The 22,063-nt window shown below is 51.2% G+C and overlaps 1 protein-coding gene across 1 annotated transcript; it reads left to right on the forward strand.

Moving 5' to 3' along the window:
- Positions 1 to 12,135: 12,135 nt before the first annotated feature.
- On the forward strand, positions 12,136 to 22,063 carry ZNF16 (zinc finger protein 16; the record flags this gene model as incomplete). Its single annotated transcript, XM_082600917.1, has 3 exons — positions 12,136 to 12,369; positions 15,340 to 15,544; positions 19,844 to 22,063. The coding sequence occupies 3 exons, from the start codon at positions 12,136 to 12,138 to the stop codon at positions 21,607 to 21,609; spliced, it is 2,205 nt and encodes a 734-aa protein (XP_082457043.1). The 3' UTR covers positions 21,610 to 22,063.

The following is a 22,063-nucleotide window of genomic DNA, read 5'->3' on the forward strand; positions in this document are numbered from 1 at the left end:
TTATAGCCTAACTGGACTCGGGGGCCAGACATTGGCAGGAGCTGGGGTTGGTGTGGGGGTGTTGAGAAGGGCCCCTACCTTCAAGCTTGTGCGGCAGGAGCTGCCCAAGGACTCAGCCTTCCTGGCAGGCAGCCGTCACCATGAGGGTGTGGGTCATGGGGCCCAGCCAGGACCTGCTCCCTGTGTGGGTAGGAGTGTCATGTTTGTAAATCCAGAGTTGTTTTGTTAGTTCTGGTGTCTGCCTATTGCCAGAACATGGGATTATTAGGTAAAATTCCCAGAGACTTCGGGCGGCTTTGCTGTCAGGAGAAAGGACGCCCCAGACAGTGGGGACAGGTGCTGAGGGGTCACAGGAGCCCCTCACTTTTCCTGTGTCTGCCTGTCTTACGGTATTTCCTCTGATGCCTTGGTGTGGTGGACTCCTGAGGATGACCCATGTCCTTGATCTCCACCACTAGCTCTTGAACCACAACTGAAGGTGTGAATCATAAGGGGACCAAGATCTGCTCTTTCTGCTGTAAAAGATGGTCTGCCCTGAAGTGCCTGTTAATGTGTTGTGTGTTCCCCTGCCAATCCTACTGGTTTATCATGTGTAGTTGACATTTCTTCTTTCCCCACCAATTCTAGGTTTTACTTGAGTTTCATGAGTTTATTCACAAGCGTTGAAAGGTAGCGGGTGGATTCCATTACTGCTTATGTTCATGCAAGAGTGGGTGGCAAGTGACCCAAGCTGCTGCCTTGAGTCTGAGGACCTGAGTTTCCAGGCAGCGGGACTGCACTGGGATTTTTTCACTTTAACGCTGCATACGTGCAGCATATTCTGTGTATCTGAAGATGGGACCAGAAGAAAACTGCAGGATGGAAGTTGGAGGGGTTAGTTGTGGGCACTAGGGCTCCTAGTTTTAAGTAACAGACACCTGCTTAAGACAACCTGAGCAAAGAAGGGAGCACCATCTGTCAGGATCCAGGGAGATCTTATGGGACCCCAGGTAAGGAAACAGCTGGAGTCAGGAACTGGAAAGGTTTCTGGACTTCCCACCCCTGGATTGTGTCCTGGTTTCCCTGCAGACCTGCCTTCTCAGTTTAATAGTGCACTGGGCTGAAAAAATGGCTGCCACCACAGTTACTGGGTTCACATCTGCTTCTTCCAAGAGACCTGCCAGAATAAGGCTGGGAACTTAGTATTTTAATTCATATTCTAAGGAGAGGATGCTGTCCATTCTCTGGTCTGGTGTCCATTCATGTACCCATAAACCTGTGGGACTCCAATGAATGTGGCCATGGGTGCAGAGTTTGGGGAATGGACTCTGGCCCACCTGGGTTGGATGTCAACACCTGTCCAGTTGGCTGTGTCCAGAGGGGCAGGATGGCTGCTGGGGCTACTGTATTTGTTGAGTGGACAAGAGCAGATCCTTGAATAGGGCGTGGGGGCATTAGAAGGCCATGTAGGTAGTGATCTAGGAAAGGGATAGCTGGAGGACAGGAGGGCCTTGTGAATGGGAAAGGGGCTGGAAAGGAACCTACTGCTCTTAGCAGAACTTACGAGCCCCCAACCAGCACCAGGCTCTATGGGAGAAATAGGCACCAGAATTGGCCTGGGTGAGTCCTGCCCCGACCTTAGCAACCTGCTCTGGGGACTCAGTCCTAGCAGCATCGGCTTTGGGCTTGGCCACGTCTCCAGGTGTTGGAGCATCATGCCAGGTGTGGCCTGGTCTGGACAGAGGGTTAGAGTGAGCGCAGGGGGTGGGGGGAGGGGGGGAGGTCTGGGATGGTGCACAAATACGCTGACACAAGGGCACCTGGACTGAGGTTCCAAGTCCCTAAAATGTGGGCTTGGGGTGGGGGGCGTCTCAGTTGCTCCTGAGTCTGGGAGCTCTACAGAAGAGCTAGGGTTCAGCAGTTGTGTTCCAGGCCTGACTCCTGGAGACGTTCCTTCAGTGGGCAGAAGTGCTGGCAGATGCCCTGTCCCTAGCATGGGGGCTGCACCACGTGGTCTAGCATCCACCCCTGCGTCCAGCCTCCAGGATTTCCTGCCTCCGCCACCAGCCTCTGCTACAAAACCTGCTAAAGCTTCTCCACTGCTCGAGGTATTCCCACGACCGACCTGTATGAAAAGATGGGCAAAGTTCATTAGTAATCGCGGGCCTGCAAAATGATATCACTATGAGGTGCCGTATTACACTCACCAGATTAGCAAAAATTAAAAGTTTGATGACGGCAAGTGTTGCCAAAAACGTAGAGCAACAGCTATTCTCACACACTGTTGATAGGAGTGAAGTTGGAACAACACACTGGAAAGTGCTCCGGCACTGTTAACAAAGATGCAGATAGCCCACAACCCAATTCCACTCCTACACATACACACAGCAGAGACTTGCGTGAAAACCAGATGTGTCCCAAAATGCTCATAGCAGCCGTGTTTGTAATAGCAATACCTGATAACAATCTAATGTAGGTGGAGAGAAGACAAAAGGTTTTATTCATACATACAATGGAAAACTTTATCAGAGTGAATTACCCTCAGCTACCCGCCTCAACATTCTTGAGCTGTCACCTTGCAGTGGAATGTGGGTTTTCCTAAATACACACCAATTTTGATTGCTTCTAGCAGCTGAACCCCAGCGTACCCAGGGGATGAGTGCGGTTTGACCTGAGAGGGAATGCCTCATAGCAAAGGATGGCAAGACTTTGTCAGTTTACTATCAACAGAAACCTGGGTAATGTAAATGGGAATAGCTTCTAGGGCTGTTAGACTAGAGGAGAGAATGTACTGAATTTGTTACATGGCAGATGGCTAATTCAGGGAGCTATCTCAGCAGTGACTGGCTGACGGAAGTCTGTATGCGGCGTGGCCTGCATTGATGAGGCTGGTATGTCAGATCTGCCTGAACTCACAGTGCAGGACAGTCAGAGGCTCGGGCGATGGGAATGCTGGAGTGGCTGCTGTGGGACCTGCCCACTCACCCCTGCCTGTGTCCTCCAGGAGAGCCTAGGCTTTGAGAAATGTGTTGGTGAGGGGGGTGCCACCATCCATGAAAGACTACAGTGGCTATTTTCTGTAGGCTGGGAATGATGGTAAGAGGGGCTGTCATGAAAATGGTTTCCATGCTCAGTGGGGGTGGTCAAATAGCAGACAGTAGCATGTAACCCTTTCGAAGACAGGGCAGTCATGTCACTGTAACAGGCCCAGGGCCAGAGAAGTAATAGAATTGTTTGACCACATGTTTTGGCCCTGGATAATGGTGATGATGGCTGAAATAAGTAGGCAGACTACTAAAGGTTATATCAATATTAGTGAAAAAAACATTAAATCTGGTGAAAAGACACCTGAACCTCATGAAAAAAGAAGAGTCAAGCTTTCCCTTGGGGAAAGACCCTGATACTCTCCCCAAAATTTATACTATGTTTTATTCTCTCCCCCAAAGGGAATATGGCTATTTGATGGGGTAACTACATTAGAGGACAGGAAATACCCACACTTTTCAAGGATGTGAAAGTAAAAATTAGCTCGGACTCAGAAAGAAAAAGTCTGGTAAACTGTTCATCAGGCTAGAATAACAGACACAGATAAAAAAAAAACCAGCTTCAGAGTTAATAGGAAACAATATTTCTCCCAAAGAGATGTGCAGCTACAAAATGTAACATTCTACCTCTGCTTTCTTGCTCGTGGAGAAACTTTATTCTATAACATCGGAAAGTGTTGGAAACGACATCAAGAATGAAACACCCCACTCGGTGGATCTAAGTCACTGATGCAGAGGAGCAGCCTTGCTTTGCAGCTGGAATCAGATGAGTTTTGGACACCACGTTCCACATCTAAATTTTGTGGTTTCCCAGGAAACAGGAGCTTAGGTCCATCTCACAGTCCAGACCTGAGGATGACCCACGATGACTCAGCCCTGCCTTGCCTCCCCATCAAGACACTGCTCCGCTTAGATTTCACCTAAACTCCACCCCTCCCCAAGTCCTGTAACAACTCTGTGTTCCTTTCTTTGGTGAGACACTTGCCGTTCATGTGTTTGTCGCCCTCACTGTAATGGATCTATAACCCTGACTTTGTCAGAGTATAAGTGGTCTGAGGTTGATTGGGCTATGGCAGGGGTTACTGGACTCTGGCTCTGAATTGATGTTAATTCAAAATCTTGTTCAGCAGCCAGTGTAGGAGCTTAGGGAGTCAACGGGCAAATGAAGTTTTAGCTCAGGACCATCTCATGGTGGGATTGGAGGGACCCAAAAATCACCCCATGGTATTTACCCAGATCAAGAATACATAGGAGGGGTACACCCACTGACCATGTCAGAATCCTCAAGTGAGTTCTCTGGCTCACGGAGCGAGGGCTGTTGTGACAGGAATATTTGGATTCGACAGATCAGGAGGTGGGTCCAGATCCCCCCTTGCATACTGGATTACTCTGAGCAAACTCAACTCTCAGACTGTGCTTGTGGGCAAAATGGGGATAAAAATACCAATCTCTGAAGGAGTATTGGGGGATTAGGTAGCACCAAGTTTACAGAGTAACCAGTGTGCTGCTCAGAGCACAGCAGGGGCACAGCAAAGCCAGCTCTCCCTGCCACCCTTGTCAGAGCAGCAAGAACGGTAGAAAGAGCATATCGCCTTTGGAGAGGGACAGCCTGGGTAATAATCCTGCCTCTACCTCACGGGCCTGTTTTCTCATTTGTAAAAAAGAAGAGGGGATGGGGGTGGGGGGCAACTCGTATTATAGAGAGATTTATGTGTGAGAACCCATGGAACATTGTGGCATCATTTTTCCCCAAAGAGCACTCTCTTACCTTAACAGAGAACTAGTATCGTTGATTCATGGGTTCATGTAATCACAAACATATAATTTTTGTGAGTATGGTTCTAGATGCTGGGGACAGAGCCATGAATGAAACAAAATCCCTGCCCTCACAGAGCATACATTCTAGCATGGGAGAAAGATGGTGAGCAGATAAACGGATGGTGGTGAATGCTCCAACATTCTGTTTTTCTATGAAGAAAAATAGAGGGGGGAAGGGAGTAGAATAGCTGGGCATGGAACAGAAGAAGTAAGGTATCCTTTCCATCTACTACGGCCGAAGGAACACCTCAGGAAGCTCTCATCTTAGAAAAATACAGCAAGTAGCTGCAGGGCCTGGGTCCCCAAGCCCTGCAGGCTGGGTGCCCTGGGATGGGCACAGTTGTTTTCCCTTCAACACTGGGGGGCCTGCTTGAGGGTGGGGACTGGTCTTTATTTGCTTCCATATCCTAAGCATTTCATGTAGACCAGTGGTCACTGCGTGTTTCAAACACTGGCCAACCATGGAGAAATCTCAAGTCACTCGTTCCCCACCTCTTACTTCCAACTCCACACCCTTGGGAAGAAGTTAGGGGATCAGATTTCCGTGTTGGGGATCACAGGCTTTGATCTAGTGCACCCAGGCTCCAAGGACTGACAGCTCCCCTAGGTCCCAGCAGCTAAGGGAGAACAGGGCAGTGGGAGGGAGCGCAGGCTGCCCAGAACCCACCTCTATCAGATCCTCCCTGAGGCAGCTGACCTGCTGTTCTTCCGCATGGCATTTATTGTGAGAAAAACTAGAGAACCAGGCTATGGCAGCCCTGAGACCCAGGAAGCAACAGAGAATCAGCGTGGAAGCCGGGAGCCTCACGGAGCTTCCGTTCAACCCACGCGTTCATTCTCACACCTCCAGGTGCTTGGCCCGTAAAGCCCTGGGGGAGGTGGGAGAGGGGCCGGAGCCAGGCTGTCTCAGGTGTGCCCACGTGTGGGCGGCAAGTGCAGACGGTCTTCTGTGACATCCCGAACCAAAAGAGCCAGGGCCAGTCTAGCAGTGAGGCTGGGTAAGGTCAGCAGGAAGGGCGTGGAGGGCAGTGAGCTGAGGGGAGTCCGCACGAGGGCATGAAGCACGGGCCCCAAGGTCTGAGAGAGACAGTGCATGCACCTGCAGTGAGGCTTTGGGGCGAGCACAGGAGGGCTGCTGGGGAGCCGGAGTCTAGTCCTCAAAATGTGGGGCTGCTTGAAGAGAGCATGGTGTTGGCCACTGGGAACACTTGAGGCCCCAGGTGTAGAATGGGGTGCCCTGGAGAGGAGCGGTGGAGCTGCTGCTGGCACAGTGAGGGAGCCAACTCTGCAGTGTTAAAGCAGTGAGGGGCCTCCGCAGGATGGAGCCATGGGGAGCGAGCAGTGACCCCCCAGGGTCGCATCAAGAAGGCTCCAGAGGGTTTCCCTGGTGGTGCAGTGGTTGAGAGTCCGCCTGCCGATGCAGGGGACGCGGGTTCGTGCCCCGGTCCGGGAAGATCCCACGTGCCACGGAGCGGCTGGGCCCGTGAGCCATGGCCGCTGAGCCTGCGCGTCCGGAGCCTGTGCTCCGCGATGGGAGAGGCCACAGCAGTGAGAGGCCCGCGTACCGCAAAAAAAAAAAAAAAAAAAAGAAAGAAAAAAGAGAGAAGGCTCCAGAGAACACCCGCAAGGCATCAGTTGGCCACTATTTGGCCTGTTAAAACCATGGTGATGGGCTCTCCCTTTGAAACCGAGAAGGTGGCCCTGATGATACCTGAATCGCCTTTATGACCATTCTTCCCATGTCTTGCAGAAAAGTGCACGTCATAGCCAAATAGCTCTATGGTTCAGTCCTGCGGGATCTCAGAAGTGTTTCTGCTCATATAATCCCATAATCTCTTTACTGAGTAATAACCTAGCCACACCCGTGGTGTCCTCTTCCAAACGTACTTTCTAATTTTTTGCAATATGGACAGGCTGAGAATTTTCCAAATCTTTACATTCTAGTTCCTTTTTGCTTAACAATGCCTCTTCAATTCACTTCACTCCTCTCACATTTTACTCTAAGAGTCACTCCTTCAACACTTTGCTTATAAATCATCTCAGCTAGGGACTTCCCTGGTGGTCCAGTGGTTAAGACTCCATACTCCCAAAGCAGGGGGCCCAGGTTTGATCCCTGGTCAGGAAACTAGATCCCACATGCCACATCTAAGAGCCCACATGCCGCTACTAAAGATCCCGTGTGCCGCAACTAAGACCCAGTGCAGCCAAATAAATATTAAAAAAAAATCTCCTCAGCTAAAAATCCAGTTTTATTGCTCAAGTTCTACTTTCCACAAACACCATTCAGCCAACTTCTTTGCCGCTTTATAACCACGGTCACCTTTCTTCAAATTTCCCATAACATGTTCCTCTTTTCCATTTGAGGCCTCACCAGAATGGCCTCTATGGTCCATATTTCTACCGACAGTCTATACGTGATTACTTATGTTTTCTCCAAGAAGACGGTGCCTCCCTCTACAGCCCTCCTCTTTCCTTCTGTGTTCTCCCCAGGGCTGCCCTTCACATCCACACTCCTTGCTTGCACCCCAGGACTCCCAGCCTTGACCCACCACCCAGTTCCAAGGCACCTTCCACATTTTTAGACATTTGTTACTCAGCACTCCTCGGCACAAAAATCTCTATGAGTCAGCTTGGGCTATCGTATCATGACACTGTTGACTAGTTGGCTTGAAAAATAGGAATTTTTGACTGGGAAGTCCAAGATCAAGGTGGTAGGCAATTCAGTTCCCTGGCGAGGGCTCTTTTCCTGGTTTGCAATCTGACACCTTCTTACTGTCTTCACATGGGGCGGGGGTGGGGGGAAGCAGGCCAGAGAGCACCCTGGAGCTCAAAGGCTCTGGTCTCTTCCTCTTCGTATAAGGACACTAGTCCCGTCAATGGCCCCGCCCACATGACCTCATCTAACCCTAATTACCTCCCAGAGGTCCATCCTCCAGATACCATCACTCTGGGAAGTTAGGCTTCAACATATGAATGGAGGGAGGACACAAACATTCAGTCCATAACAACTAGTTTTGATTTCTTCTTCATTTTTTGCTTTTATCTAGTTTTATGTTTTGGTTTTGTTTTTTAGCAATCAACCATTTAACAGAAATTTTCAGGCTTCACTATAGAGTTTGTCTTGTGAAAAGCAATTTTGGATAGTTTTTCTGGCCCATTCTTATTTTCAGTTTTTTCCCCCTTTCTTTTCCTCCTAAATTTATTAAATAACTTCTTCTCAATACATTTCTTAGTGGTCTATTACGTATTACAGTAAAAACGCCACCATCTCATGAATTCGTTTAGAATTAAATGATTTTATTGCAAGGTTGATGAAAAACACTACTTTTCAGCCAATCTGAACTGTCACAGAAAAACAAAGGTAGATGTGCTGACACTGAGAGGGACAGCCAGTGCTCCTGAGGTGGTGACTTTCTAACCACCAACCCCACCCCTGACCAGAACCTGAGGCCCACTGGAGAAGGGGTTTGGGCAGAGACCTGGTCAAAGGCTCTATTATCAACCATATTCTATTCAAATGTGCTTTTCACTGGGCACATTATGGTGGGTTTTTGTCTTGGACATCTATCGGTTTTTTACTCCTTAGTTTTCTGATGTTGCTGCCTGGTTTTGTGTTGACTGTGTTATTTTCCCCTGTGGTGGACATGCAGAGCCTGCTCGTTCTTCCTGACTGTCTTTGCATTCTCCCTTGTCCTTTTCAGACATGAAATTTTACCTGACACTTGCCCATCCAAGCAAAGGTGATGTTTCCAAGTTGCAATGCTGTGAGATGTGGCATGTGGGTCAAAGGCAGAAGGGGTACATGCGTCTTCAAGGTGTCACCTTGTCCTGTTCCCACTGGCTGAAATGGTGACTGAGCTCTGGGCAGGGTGGAGCCCTCAGGTAGAAGGGGCCTGTGCCCCTCTACCTTCAAGAGGACAGCCACCACAGCCATGTGGTCTATCACAGGAGACAGAAACAGCCCTCTGCCTCACTGAAGCCAATGTTAGTTTTGAGCCTCTTTACATAAGCTGAGCTTTATTCTAACTAATCCAGTACTTGATACCTGGCAGTAGGTAGGTGCTGAAACAGAACCTACTACATGTGCAGTTGGCTTAATGATCAGGCAGTGAGGGCAGAGGTGTTACAGGTGGAAAGCTGGTGACCCTTGCTATGCATGGAAAAGTATTTGGTATGAATGACCCTTGCTTATGATGTATTAGGAGTAGACAACGTGTGACTGAAACTATAACCCTAGAGAAATTGGTTCAGAATTGTTTGGAATGTTGGCAAGGGTTGGTTACTTCTTGCCACTTTCAACAGAGCCCTCCTAGAGAGACTCGGGCTGTGGGAAGGCAGATGGAGGCACAGGTGGAGGAGAGCAGAGATGGACAAGGGGATTTTCCCTCTGCCTATGGCCTGTGATTTGTGCTGACCAAGTCTGGTAAGCAGGCCTGGCATTGCAGGTGGCCTCAAGGTACCTTGAGCTGGAGAGAGAGAGGAGGAGGGCAAGCATATAGAGGGCAATAAATAAAAGACAAGGGACCTCGAGCTTTAACCCGTGACTAGATGGGGCCTTTGCATGTGGAACTAAATGGAAGTATGCAGACATGAAGCTGACCCAGGCTTCCAACTGTCAGTGAGGAGGCCCCTCCCTGTAAATCTGGACAGTCCCAGCCAGGGCAGCCTATCACCTCCCTCCTCAGGTGAGCAAGAGGATGGGTCATGGACAAGGAAGGCCCCCGGAGGCCCAAGTCAGACCTGATGAGGCCCAGGGCCCATAGAGCTCCTCCTGGAGCTGAGTCTGGGTGCTGGGTGCTGTCCTGGAGCTCCTCCCTGCCAGGGAGAGGGGTTCCAGCACTCATGTGGAGTTGCCCACAGGAGACTCTGCACACCCTGCACAGAGATGAGGGCTAAAGTCACTTACACGTGTGAAATCATTGCATTTAAAATATCTACCAGGGACTTCCCTGGTGGTGCAGTGGTTAAGAATACACCTGCCAATGCAGGGGACATGGGTTCGAGCCCTTGTCTGGGAAGATCCCACATGCCGCGGAGCAACTAAGCCCGTGCGCCACAACTACTGAGCCTGTGCTTTAGAGCCCGTGAGCCTCAACTACTCAGGCCATGTGCCAAAACTACTGAAGCCTGCGTGCCTAGAGCCCTTGTTCCACAAGAGAAGCCACTGCAATGAGAAGCCCAAGCACCACAGCGAAGAGTAGCCCCCGCCACTTGCCGCAACTAGAGAAAGCCCACGCGCAGCAACGAAGACCCAATGCAGACAAAAATAAATAAATAAAATAAATAAATTTATATATATATATATATATATATATATATATATATATATATATATATACACACACACACACAGGGACTTCCCTGGCAGTCCAGTGGTTAAGACTCCACGATTCCAAAGCAGGGGGCACAGGGTCGATCCCTGATTGGGGAATAAGATCCCACATGCCGCAGCATGGCCAAAAGATTTTTTCTAATAAATAAATAAATATTAAAAAATAAAATATCTACACAGTGTGCACAACAACCCCACATCAGACTTTTCCTTGGACCCAGCCAGCATAGTTTGGACACTGCTGTCTTTCCCATCCTCTTTCTCCACACTGCAACTTAGGTGTCAGGGGGCAGGCAACTTGCCCTTTAGTTATATGACCTGGTGGAGAGGCTGCACCTTGTCCAGAGGGACTCACCTGAGCTGCATCAGGGACTGGACAGGACTTGGGTTGTTCTCTTGGCAAGGGCTGCACACTGCTACAGCAGGTGACCACGTGGGAAGGCTGGGAGAAGCAGCTCCTTATCCCTATTGTCTGTTCTCCTCTTCCACTCCGAGTCAGCAAGCAGAAAATCCTCAGCCAAGGAACCCCGGTCCCTGATCACTGCATAGGGGAACCTGCCATACAAACTTGTGACTTTACTTGAGAGAAAAATATTTGAACCGCAAGTGCCAACCCCGGCATCACCTAGGCTCCTAGCTCTTCCAGCCCAACAGTGTGAAGCAGTATCTCACTGTCGTTTAATTTGCATTTCTCTGATGGCTAATCAGCAGAGCATCCTTTCCATCCCAGGGTCTCAGAAATATTTCCTGTGTATTTTTCTGCTAACCTCATTTCTTTACTGTCCATTTTTAGGTCTTTAGTTCATTTAGGAGACTACCGCTGTTTGTGTTGTTAGGTAGGGGTCTGGTTTTGGTTTTCTCCATTGCGTGAGGTCATTTTCTCAACACCTTCTGCTAAACAACCCATCCTTTTGCCATTTATGGTGGCGCCACTTTTACCATCTATTAAATTCCATCTGTACAAAGTCTGACCCTGAGCTCTTTGTTGTGTCTTGAGTGCTCTTTGTTAATTCCCCAGTATTTCATAGTTTTTGTTGCTATTGTGGAAGATATTTCATTTTTTAAAATATTTGTTTATTTAGCTGCACCGGGTCTTAGTTGCGGCACTCGGGACCTTTTTTTAGTTGCGGCATGCGGGATCTAGTTCCTTGACCAGGGGTCGAAACCGGGCCCCCTGCATTGGGAGCACGGAGTCTTAACCACTGGACCGCCAGGGAAGTCCCAAGACATTTCATTTTTGTTACGTTATCTGATTGGTTATTGCTGGTTCGGAGAAACGCTCCTTTTTCTAACTTCTTAAGGATAAATGCTTTTGTCTTCTTTAATAAAGAAAAAGTATTTAAGGCGATATAGTCATATATATTTTTCTCTGAAAATATTCAATGGATATTTGTATTTTACACTTTACACTGGGTTCTGTAGGTGTGAGAATGAAGTGTTTTGCTTTTCATTGCTTTATAAATAGTCTGTAATTTTCCAGCTAGTATCATTTTTGATTCAAAGGTTATGTAGATAGCGTTTCGTAAACTCCAATAGTTAAAGAGTTTGGGGAGTCAACTTTTTATTATGTATTTCTATTCTAATTTTGGTAGTTTAAAATGCATACTTTAAAATATTTGTATTCTTTATGTCTAACTGTATAATCAATTTTTGTAAATGTTCCACGGGCAGTCCCACGAAATGTACATTATCTACTTAAGGAATTTGAGTTTTTCCATCTATCTGTCAAATCATTTACTGATTGAGGGATTCAGTTTCTTCCACGTGCATCATCATGTTTTTATCAAGCAAAACCTGTTCCGATTCTAGGTACCTGTGTATCTAAGTCCCTAGTTCTCCCTGCATTTATAATCGCTTTTCTTTTTTTAGGTAGTTGCCACCCTGGTTAGTTGCACGAACCGACTCTGATCGCGGGGCTCCCGGCGGCTCCTGGCGGCTCCTGGCACCTCGCGGGGGTCAAGTATGGAGCCACCGAATCGCTCGTCCTCCCGCGGTCTAGAGCGGCCACACTGGGCTGGGTTGGGCGGGTCCGAGAGCCGGAAGTCGAAGCGGGACTTCCGAGGTCCGCCTAAGGGCCGAGCGGCCTGGGTCTCGCGGCCTTGTGCTCTTCCCGGAGAGGATCCCGGAGTTGGCGATTGCCGCGGTGGCGTTTCGGCGTTGCTGACCGCGCTCCCTCGTGACTCCGATGCCGCCGCGGTGGGTGCCGGCCCCGGGAGGCCTAGGCTCGATGAGCGGGGGTGCCGTAAAGGGGCGTGGGCGGGTCACAGCCATCGAGGGCCCCTCCCGGGAGGGCGTGCGAGGGGCGCCCTGCAGAGGGTGCGCGGCGGGGCCGAGCAACCCCTGACCTGGAGCCGGGCTGCGGGACCGCGTGGCGAGGCTGCTACAGTGCGACGGGCAAGTGTGCGCGAATAGTGTCCTGACGCGCGGGGTTGGGGCGGAGGAAGGGCCTCAGGAATTGCTGCGGACGTCGGAACTGTACGGAGCCGGGTGAGAAATGAATGGGGTTGTCGCTTGGCGCCAGGTGTCCTTCCTGGAGGCCCAGTCGGTGGTGGATTCGCCCTCCAGGTGGAGAAGGGGCCCTGGGGATGGGGAGGAATTTATTCTCCCCCAGGGGAGTGTGACTGAGGCTGGGTCATGCCCATCCCGTGGATGCCTGCTATGGACAAGTGGCTGCTGGTCTTCATAGTTGTATCTTTGCTTAGCATCAGGTTGAGCCCTTAGCCAGGAGAATCAGCTTCCAAGCTCACTGGTAGAATCCAATTCCCGAGGTTGCTTTTTCCTTGCTGACTGTTCTTAGCTCTTGGAGGCCCCACTCTTTGCATATGACCCGTGCATCTGAGTCAACAACGGCTCATGTGATTAGATTGGGTCCACCAGGATAATCCAGGCCCGTAAACTTAATTTCCTCTGCAAAATCTCTTTCGCTGTGTAGTGTAGGTTCTAGGGATAGGATGTGGACATGGGTGAGGAGGAGCCATCTGCTGCCACTGATTCAGTCTGTGTCCTCCTGGGCAAGATCCCACAAATACTGAAGTGAGAAAAACAAAATGTAAAATGAGCTTAGTTTTCGGGGCTTCCCTGGTGGCGCAGTGGTTAAGGATCCGCCTGCCAGTGCAGGGGACACAGGTTCGAGCCCTGGTCCGGGAAGATCCCACATGCCGCAGAGCAACGAAGCCCGTGTGCCACAACTACTGAGCCTGCGCTCTAGAGCCCGCGAGCCACAACTGCTGAAGCCCGGGCACCTAGAGCCCACGCTCCGCAACAAGAGAAGCCACCACAATGAGAAGTCCCCACACCACAACAAAGAGTTGCCTCTGCTCATTGCAATGAGAGAAAGGGCGTGTGCAGCAACAAAGATCCAACTCAGCCCTAAATAAATAAATAAATAAAATTTTTAAATGAGCTTATATTATAATAAAAAGGCAAAGAAAAAATACACGTATTTGTTTGTGTAAGCTTAGAGTAATCAGGAAGGACACGTTGGAAACTGGGAAGGGGTAGTGTGCCTGGCTGGGAGATGTTTCATCTGAAGTCCTCTTTAACCTTTTGAATTTTGAGCCATATGACTGTGCCCCTATTCAGAAACAGTGATGATAACTTCAAGATTTTAAAATAAAATGAACTGAATAAATGTTACAAATGATTGACTCTCCCCTTGGAAGAAAGTGAAGGTTCGCCCCTTGGAAGCAGCATCTTCTCTGTCTGCTGCTCCATGGATGAGTGCCTTGAGTCAGTGCTTTCCCTGTGTTGGATCTTATGCACCATCCCTCTGAGTGCCCGCACCAGGTGAATCTTCCTACGATGTTTCATTAGTTCTGTCTCCCAACGTAGAAATGTAGCTGGCGCCTCACTTTCATCAGGCAGTCGAGACCTCTTATAGCCTGTCCCCCAGCAACTGTCTCTGAGCTCTGTTCACACGTCTGCCCCATCTCACCCTTGCCTTCTTCTACCTTTCCAGCCAGGCATGGCCTAAACCCTCTCTTCTCTGGGCCTGGTTAAACGCCCGCCTGCCCCAGGCTCCACCCATTCTCTGCTACCTGTGCCCAGAGCACTTGCCCATCTCACTGATGCATTTGCTATTACCTGTCTCCCCACTGAAACCCATGAGGGTGATGGTCACATTGTCCCTGGAATAGACGCTGGCATATAGTGGGTGTTTTGGAAACACGGAAAGCATGTGTCCCAAGAGGAGAAAGTCAGTCCGAGGGTTGGCAGGCAGTGTCTACAACGGGCTTCCGCCTCGTCTTCTCCACCCCTGAAGGGCAGACGGGTCACTGGCACCTGCTAACGGTACAATATGAATAAGGGGCCGAGGCATGTTGCCCCACTCCCAGATGGGCTGCTGGGCAGGGCATGGTGCATTTGCTCAGAGACAGGGCAGTGGGAGGGGTGGAGGAAGTCAGTAACTTGGTCCATGTGGGGGACCCATCATGTGTCTGGGTGGGACTGTCCTGTCCCTTGCTCAGAGAGACCACTTAAACCTGGAGATGAGCCCAGGTTTGAGAGTCTTCACAGGATAAATGATGTTGATGCCTCAGGACTGGCCAGATTAACCAAGGAAGTTGGTATAGATACAGAAGTGAACCCTGGAGTGCCAACGTGAAGAGGGAGATAAGGAGGAGTCTGGGATGGAGCCACTGGTGCAGTAGGGGGACAGCCCAGGAGGTTGGGGACGGGGACACAACTCAGGGCTGACCAGTACGGTGGCATGGTGATGACTTGGTGCATGTCTGCAGCTCAGGCTACCCCTGGCAGCCCAACCTTTGGAGTTGCTGCTCCCCCGTGAGTAGGTCTGGTGGTCCACCTTCAGGACCTTGTGTCAGGAACAAGCCCACCACAGCAGGCGCAGGCTCCATGGGAGCTGCTTTCCTCTTACCAGGGAAAGCTTGGGCCCTTCCAGGTGGTGCCAACAAGGCACTGTGTGCTCACCTTGCTCTGTGGTCAGCATCTCGCCATTTCCCACCCGTGGCCCTGGCTTGTGAGCTGCGTCCTCGTGGCTGGCTGACCCTTCCCTTGGTTCCAAGATCAGGGAATGTGGCACCAATCACCAGGCCTTCTGGAAGTCTCAGGCTGCAGGGGTGAAGGACGTGACCCCTGCCTGGTGGGCGGGTGAGTCCCGGGAGCGAGCCCCTCTGCACGCTCACCTGTGTCCTTGCTGGTCTCCAGGTCCCAGCCATGCCCAGCCTCAGAGTACGCCCTGAAGAGGCAGAAATGGAGCCCTCAGTCCCTGGACCATCTCCTTGGACCCCCAGAACACAGGCCTGTGTGAGTGATGCTCCCGCTGTGACCCACCCTGGATCTGCACTTCATGGTTCCCTCTGCTGTGGTGACGCTGAGCCAGAAGCCACCCCCCCTCACCATCAGCAGCCAGGTACTGGGTGTGAGTTCCCCACTGATGCCCTTGTTCTGAGGAGACTTTGTTTACATCACCCTGCACTTACCTCAGGAGGTGTGTGTGTCACCAGTAGGGGCAGAGTGACTTGTGGACTTGAGGGGCCAAGGCTGGAGGTCAAGGGGCCAAGAGAGGAAATTGGCCTGGCACCTGGCTGCCCTGGTGCCCTGAGTGGGACACTACTTTCCTCACCTGACATAGAGGGGTGTGACATGATGGTCACCGGCTGAGCCCTGCCTAACTTACTCACCAGGCTGGTGGTAGTCCGTGCCCTCAGGTCTCTGCCCTAATCCAAGCCTTGGCCCTGCTCCATTCACACTGCCCAGCCGCTCCCATCCCCGTCAGGTACCAGAGAGTCCTTCCTGCACACCGCTCAGTAACTCCCTTCTTCTGTGGACCTCTCAGCAGTGATCAGGATGGTTACTCACTGTTAGCTTTCCTTACTGGGATCTGATGGTGGCTGTTTTACAAGAAGACACTCTTAACTACGTGGGACCTTTTATCATACTCAGGACATCTGAGCAGAGTACCCTGTTCAGACCCTGTGTGGCCAGGGAAGGTTGGGCTAAGGGCAGAGATGGCACAAGGCAGTCCTAGGTGTGTTGGAGGGAGGAGATTGCTAGAGGACGAAAAACATGATGGAGTCAAAGAAGTGGCCCTGAGGGACAAAGCCTGCTGCCAGATGGCCAGGGGTATACCAGGCAGAGAATGGTGAGTTAGGCCAGGACTCTTGCTCCAGGAAAAAACAGATTGATGGTAGCTCATGTTTTAAAAACCATTTTGCTATAGAGCAAAATGGTGGAGTAGCCAGCTCCAAACACCCCTTTCTCCACGTAAACTATATATAAAAAAAAAAGTAGAAGCTATCAGGACCAACTTTGTCAGAAATCTAGAAAACAGGTTTACACAACTGAGCAAACGCTGAGTCAAGAAAAAGGCAACTTAAGGTGGAAAGCTTTACAAGCACTCCCTGGTTCAGCAGCATATTGAAAGTAAGCAGCCTGGGGCTTCCCTGGCGCAGTGGTTGAGAGTCCGCCTGCTGATGCAGGGGACACGGGTTCGTGCCCCGGTCCGGGAAGATCCCACATGCCGCTGAGCGGCTAGGCCCGTGAGCCATGGCCGCTGAGCCTGCGCGTCCGGAGCCTGTGCTCCGCAACGGGAGAGGCCAAAACAGTGAGAGGCCTGCGTACCGCAAAAAAAAAAAAAAAAAAAAAAAAAAAAAACAGTGAGCAGCCGGTGCTCCCAGTGTGGGGCCTGGTCCCGGATCCCAGAAGGGGCAGAGCAGAACTGACTCGGAAGTTCTTTCCTTTGTTCTCACCTGTGTGAGGTCGGGGAAAGAATCAACGCAAAGCGTTTGTCCCTGTGCTGCCTAACTGAGGACTCACTCAGCCGAAGAGTGCTGGGCTCAAAGCCACTGAAAGGTGGACTGAGATCCCACAGCTGCTCAGGACAGCAGTTAGCAGTACAGGTGACCTCCTAAAGCCTAGGAGGGAAAGTAGGAGAAAGGAGGGCATTCCAAAGCACCCTTGTATATCAGGGAAGTTAGAAAGCCACATACCTGCCCAGGATAGGATATATACCAAGAAAAGACCTATGAAAAACAAAAAAAAAAAAGAAAGAAAGAAAAGGTCTGTGAAGATTGTAGCATAACCTGTAGCTGATCTCCAAGATTAATGAAAGCAGGAAGCCATAGCAGAGTAATAGTGTTACCCACAAAGGCTGGGAGAGGTGTATTATTTTTGTTTTACTGTTAGTGTTCAAGGAACTCTCCATTCAAACAGTAGCTGTACACAAGCTAAAAAAACAGAGACCTTGGTGACCACACATGACAAGGAATGCAGTCTTTGCAAGAGTAGTTTGGAAAGTGACTAAAAGAACAGATGACTGGAGCCTCCAACAATTAAGAATAGTAAACCCTGGAGGCAGGAGAGACTGATTTACAGAGTTATCACAGTAAATATTCAAATGTCCAGTTTTTAACAAAACATCATAAAGAATGCAAATAAGCAGGAAAATACGGCTGGCCCATTCAAGGGAAAAGAATTAATTGGCGGAAGTGTCCCTGAAAAAGCACAGATACTTGACAGACTAAATCAGCTGTCTTAAATGTACTCAAAGATCTGAAAGAAACCATGGGCAAAGAACTAAAAACTATGTATGAACGAAATGAGAAAATCAGTAGAGATAATTATAAATATACAATTTATATTTTATTTATTATAAAAAGAAACAGAGTGTAAGTCCTAGAGCTGGAACTTCCCTGGTGGTCCAGTGGTTAAGACTCCACGCTTCCACTGCAGGGGGCATGGGTCCAATCCCTGGTCTCCCACATGCCATGTGGTGCAGCCAAAAATTTTAAAAAATGAAGTCCTAGATGTGAGAATTATAATAACTGAAATGAAGAGTTTGCTGGAGGGTTTCAACAGCAGATTTGAGCAGGCAATAGAATCGGTGAACTTGAAGATAGACAAAGCCCAAGATGGCCCCTCTCTGACCCTTTATGGAAAAGCTCCGTCCCTTCCCCACATGCAACCAGGAGAGGGTGGAGCCCCCTGGATCAGTCATGGGGTGCAGCGGGGGACATAGTGAGCCCTGTGTCATCCCGTCCAGACCCTTGTTTCCTCCAGTGACCTCCCTGTCTGTCCCTGCAGCCCTCACTGTGCCTCCCCCCACCACCGTCAGTCAGTCCAGCGGCATGTGGACATTACCACAGGTGCCCAGGGGCTGGGGCTCTGGGAGAAGATGGTAGCCCACGTGCAGCGAGTGATGACAGGCCTGCCTGAGGGTCAGCAGGAAGGCGAAGCATGGTGCCTGCATCTGTGTGCTGGCCACATGGCCAAGCTCCAAGGAGGGGGTCCTGGCAGAGACTGTATGCAGGGGCTTCCAGCTGGCCCATGGGTCAGGTGACCAGAACATGAGCTGTCACCACCAGACATGTGGGCATGGTAGGCAAACAGGCTGAGCGTATGGCCAAGTTGGGTCTGCACTGAGATCCAAGCGTAACAGAAGCCTCCAATTGGGGTGGGAGAGACAGACTGCTATTATGGTAGATTGAAGTTCCAGGTGGGGAGAGTCAGTTGTCTTGAGCTGAGGGGCAGGTCAGAGGGCAGCAGGCCCAAGGAGGCTGGGGGTAGGGAGGGGTGTCCTTCACCCACCCACTCAGCACCACTGGGTGGCCCCAGCCCTGGGACATGCAGCCCTGTCGGGGGCAGTGGTCAGAGAAGTCGTCTCCCGTGAGGTGACTGAGCCAAGACCGGCAGAAAGGAAGGGAAGAAGGGAGCGTGAGGGCCATCAGGGAGGGCAGACTCCAAGGTGAGTGGGTCCTTCCTGCTCAGGAGAAGCAGGAGCAGAGAGAGGAGGTTGTCAAAGTGCTCTTGTCTCCAGACTGCTGTGGGCGGGAGGGGAAGGTGGGAGGCCAGGCAGGAGCAAAGGGTGGTTTGGCCTGGATGTCTCAGTTACAACGTGAGAGAGAGATCCAGCGGAGCAGAGTTTCCTCGTCCTTCAGGTGTGGAAAGGGGTGCCTCCCGGTGTGACAGGCGGCCTTGTGCACGTCTCTGTCACAGAAGGATGAGTGCAGCAGCTGAACCCTGGTACCAGCTAACAAAGTGCAGTCACAGTGCAGGTTCCAAGAGGTACAGGTTGCTTTGGCGAATGGGGCACGGTCGCTGAAGGCTTCTCTGTCAAATGGGATGGAGTCTGACATTCCAGAGTCATCACCATGCAGTTGGAGCCAGTTCTGCTTCTTTGAAGGGAACAGGCCCTGCACCTCCTGGCCTGGGCCCAGGCCCACACCTGTGAAGCCAGTGGTGGGCGCCCAGAGAATGAGAGCTGGGCCAAGCAGCCGACTCCAGGCTTGTGCATCTGGAGCAGGAGGCAGGTAGAACGTCTAGCAATGCAACGTGCAGGGAGCTGTGTTTTCCTTGAACAGGTGAGAGGGTGAGTGCCTGGGTTTGGGACACACTCCGAGGTAAAGCCAACAGGACCTGCTGATGACCTGCTGTGGGTCAGGGGAAGGATAGCCAAGGGGCTGCCTTGACTCAGGCCAGGATTTTGGCTGGCCTTAGTCGGGAGACTGCAGGCGCTTTCCTGAGATGTGGGGTCTGGGGGTCAGGTTAGGGTTGGTTTTCAGTTGCTGTGCAGCCTGGTCCCCTCAGCTCTGCCAGCCCCTCACAGTTCCCTTGAGAGACCTGGGACCACCACCCACCGTGGGTCCCATGCTCCCAGACTTGCCTGTGTTTCCTTGTTTCCTTCCACGTGACTTCCTGTTTGTCATTTCAGATTGGGACCCCAGGACTGAGGGCAAGGAGTTTCTTGAGAAGGAAGAAGTTTCTGAGGATTTGGAATCACAGGCAGAAACATCAGAAAACCATGCCAGCGATGTTTCCCAGACGCCTGAGCTTGGAGAACTCTGTGACGGTGCATTAGAAAGAGACTGGGAGGTCCCTGAGGATGAGAGACAGGTGCAGTCCCCCTGCTGGGAGGGGGACTTCACACCAGTGCAAGTGCTTCTCAAGAGCTCCTCAGGAGAGAAAGAGGTGGACTGTGACGACGTCAAGAGAGGCTTCAGTCTGAGCCCAAGCCCAGTGGCACGTCAGGGAGCCCCTACGGAAGGGAGGCCACATCCGTACGACACGCATGGCCAGAGCTTCCCACGCAGCATGGACCTAATCAGCTGTGAGGGGCTTCACGCAGCCGAAAGCCCATTCATATGCAACGAGTGTGGGAACACCTTCCAAGGAGGCCCCGATCTTACTCAGCATCAGACAGTGCACACTGGACAGAAGTCCTTCATATGTAATGAGTGTGGAAGGCCCTTTAGCACACATTCAGACCTCCTCAGGCACCGGCTTACCCACCGCGGAGAGAAGCCACACATGTGTACTGAGTGTGGAAAGGCCTTCAGCCAGAGCTCCAGCCTTAAAAAGCACCAGAAGTCCCATGTGAGCGAGAAGCCCTACGAATGCAGTGAGTGCGGGAAGGCTTTCAGGAGGACCTCCAACCTCATCCAGCATCAAAGAATCCATTCCGGGGAGAAGCCGTACGTGTGCAACGCCTGTGGGAAGGCCTTCAGGCGGAGCTCCAACCTTATCAAACACCAGAGGGTCCATACAGGGGAGAAGCCCTTCGAGTGTGATGAGTGCGGGAAGGCCTTCAGCCAGAGCTCACACCTGAGGAAGCACCAGAGGGTCCACACCGGGGAGAGGCCTTACGCGTGTAGCGAGTGCGGCAAACCCTTCAGCCGGGTGTCCAACCTCATGAAGCATCACAGGGTCCACACAGGGGAGAAGCCGTACAAGTGCAGTGACTGTGGGAAGGCCTTCAGCCAGAGCTCAAGCCTCATCCAGCACCGGAGAATCCACACTGGAGAGAAGCCTCACGTGTGCGGTGTGTGTGGGAAGGCCTTCAGCTACAGCTCAGTGCTCAGAAAGCACCAGATCATCCACACGGGAGAGAAGCCGTATGAGTGCAGCATCTGTGGGAAGGCCTTCAGCCACAGCTCTGCGCTCATCCAGCACCAGGGTGTGCACACGGGCGACAAGCCCTACGAGTGCCGCGAGTGCGGGAAGACCTTCGGTCGCAGCTCCAACCTCATCCTGCACCAGCGAGTTCACACTGGAGAGAAGCCCTATGAATGTACCGAGTGTGGGAAGACCTTCAGCCAGAGCTCAACTCTCATTCAGCATCAGAGGATCCATAACGGGCTGAAACCCCACGAGTGTAACCAGTGTGGCAAAGCCTTCAACCGGAGCTCAAACCTCATCCACCACCAGAAAGTCCACACTGGAGAGAAGCCCTACGCGTGCATCGAGTGTGGGAAGGGCTTCAGCCAGAGCTCGCACCTCATCCAGCACCAGGTCACCCACACCGGCGAGAGGCCCTATCAGTGCAGTGAGTGTGGGAAGGCCTTCAGCCAGCGCTCGGTCCTCATCCAGCACCAGAGGATTCACACTGGGCTGAAGCCCTATGGCTGCACGGCTTGTGGGAAAGCCTTCAGCCAGCGGTCAAAGTTGGTCAAGCACCAGCTGATTCACACCAGGGAGTGAAAAGAAACCACACGAGGCTCCACCCCGACTCCCCTGGCAATGTCGCAGCCTCTCCCATCCCGAGACTTGAGCTGGGCTCTCTCACTCCCTCCACTCCACAGCCACTGTCCACAGAGGCCATTGTCCACAAACCGGAGACCCTCCTGTGAGACAGGCTCCCTCCCCTGATTGCCCTGCCATTGCTCCTGCTTCATGTGACCTCATTTCTTTTTGGTTTGTTTTTCCAGTTTGTTATCAGACTGCCATATTTGTTAGAAGGGAAAAGATTATAGAGGCTGCATACTTATGAAGAGAGTTTATTACCGTAATGGAACATAACCAAGGAAGTAAACTGACGTTTGGTTTGAGATGTTAACCACCGTACTTCTTTCGTTTGGTCACCAGTCATAAGAACTGAGTTCTCTGTCAGTGGCTGTAGTTGGCATTCTGTTTACATAAAGTCAGGTCAAGAGTG

The sequence above is a fragment of the Mesoplodon mirus genome (assembly GCF_964341445.2).
Source record: "Mesoplodon mirus genome assembly, chromosome: 16".
In the NCBI taxonomy this organism is placed as follows: domain Eukaryota; kingdom Metazoa; phylum Chordata; class Mammalia; order Artiodactyla; family Ziphiidae; genus Mesoplodon; species Mesoplodon mirus.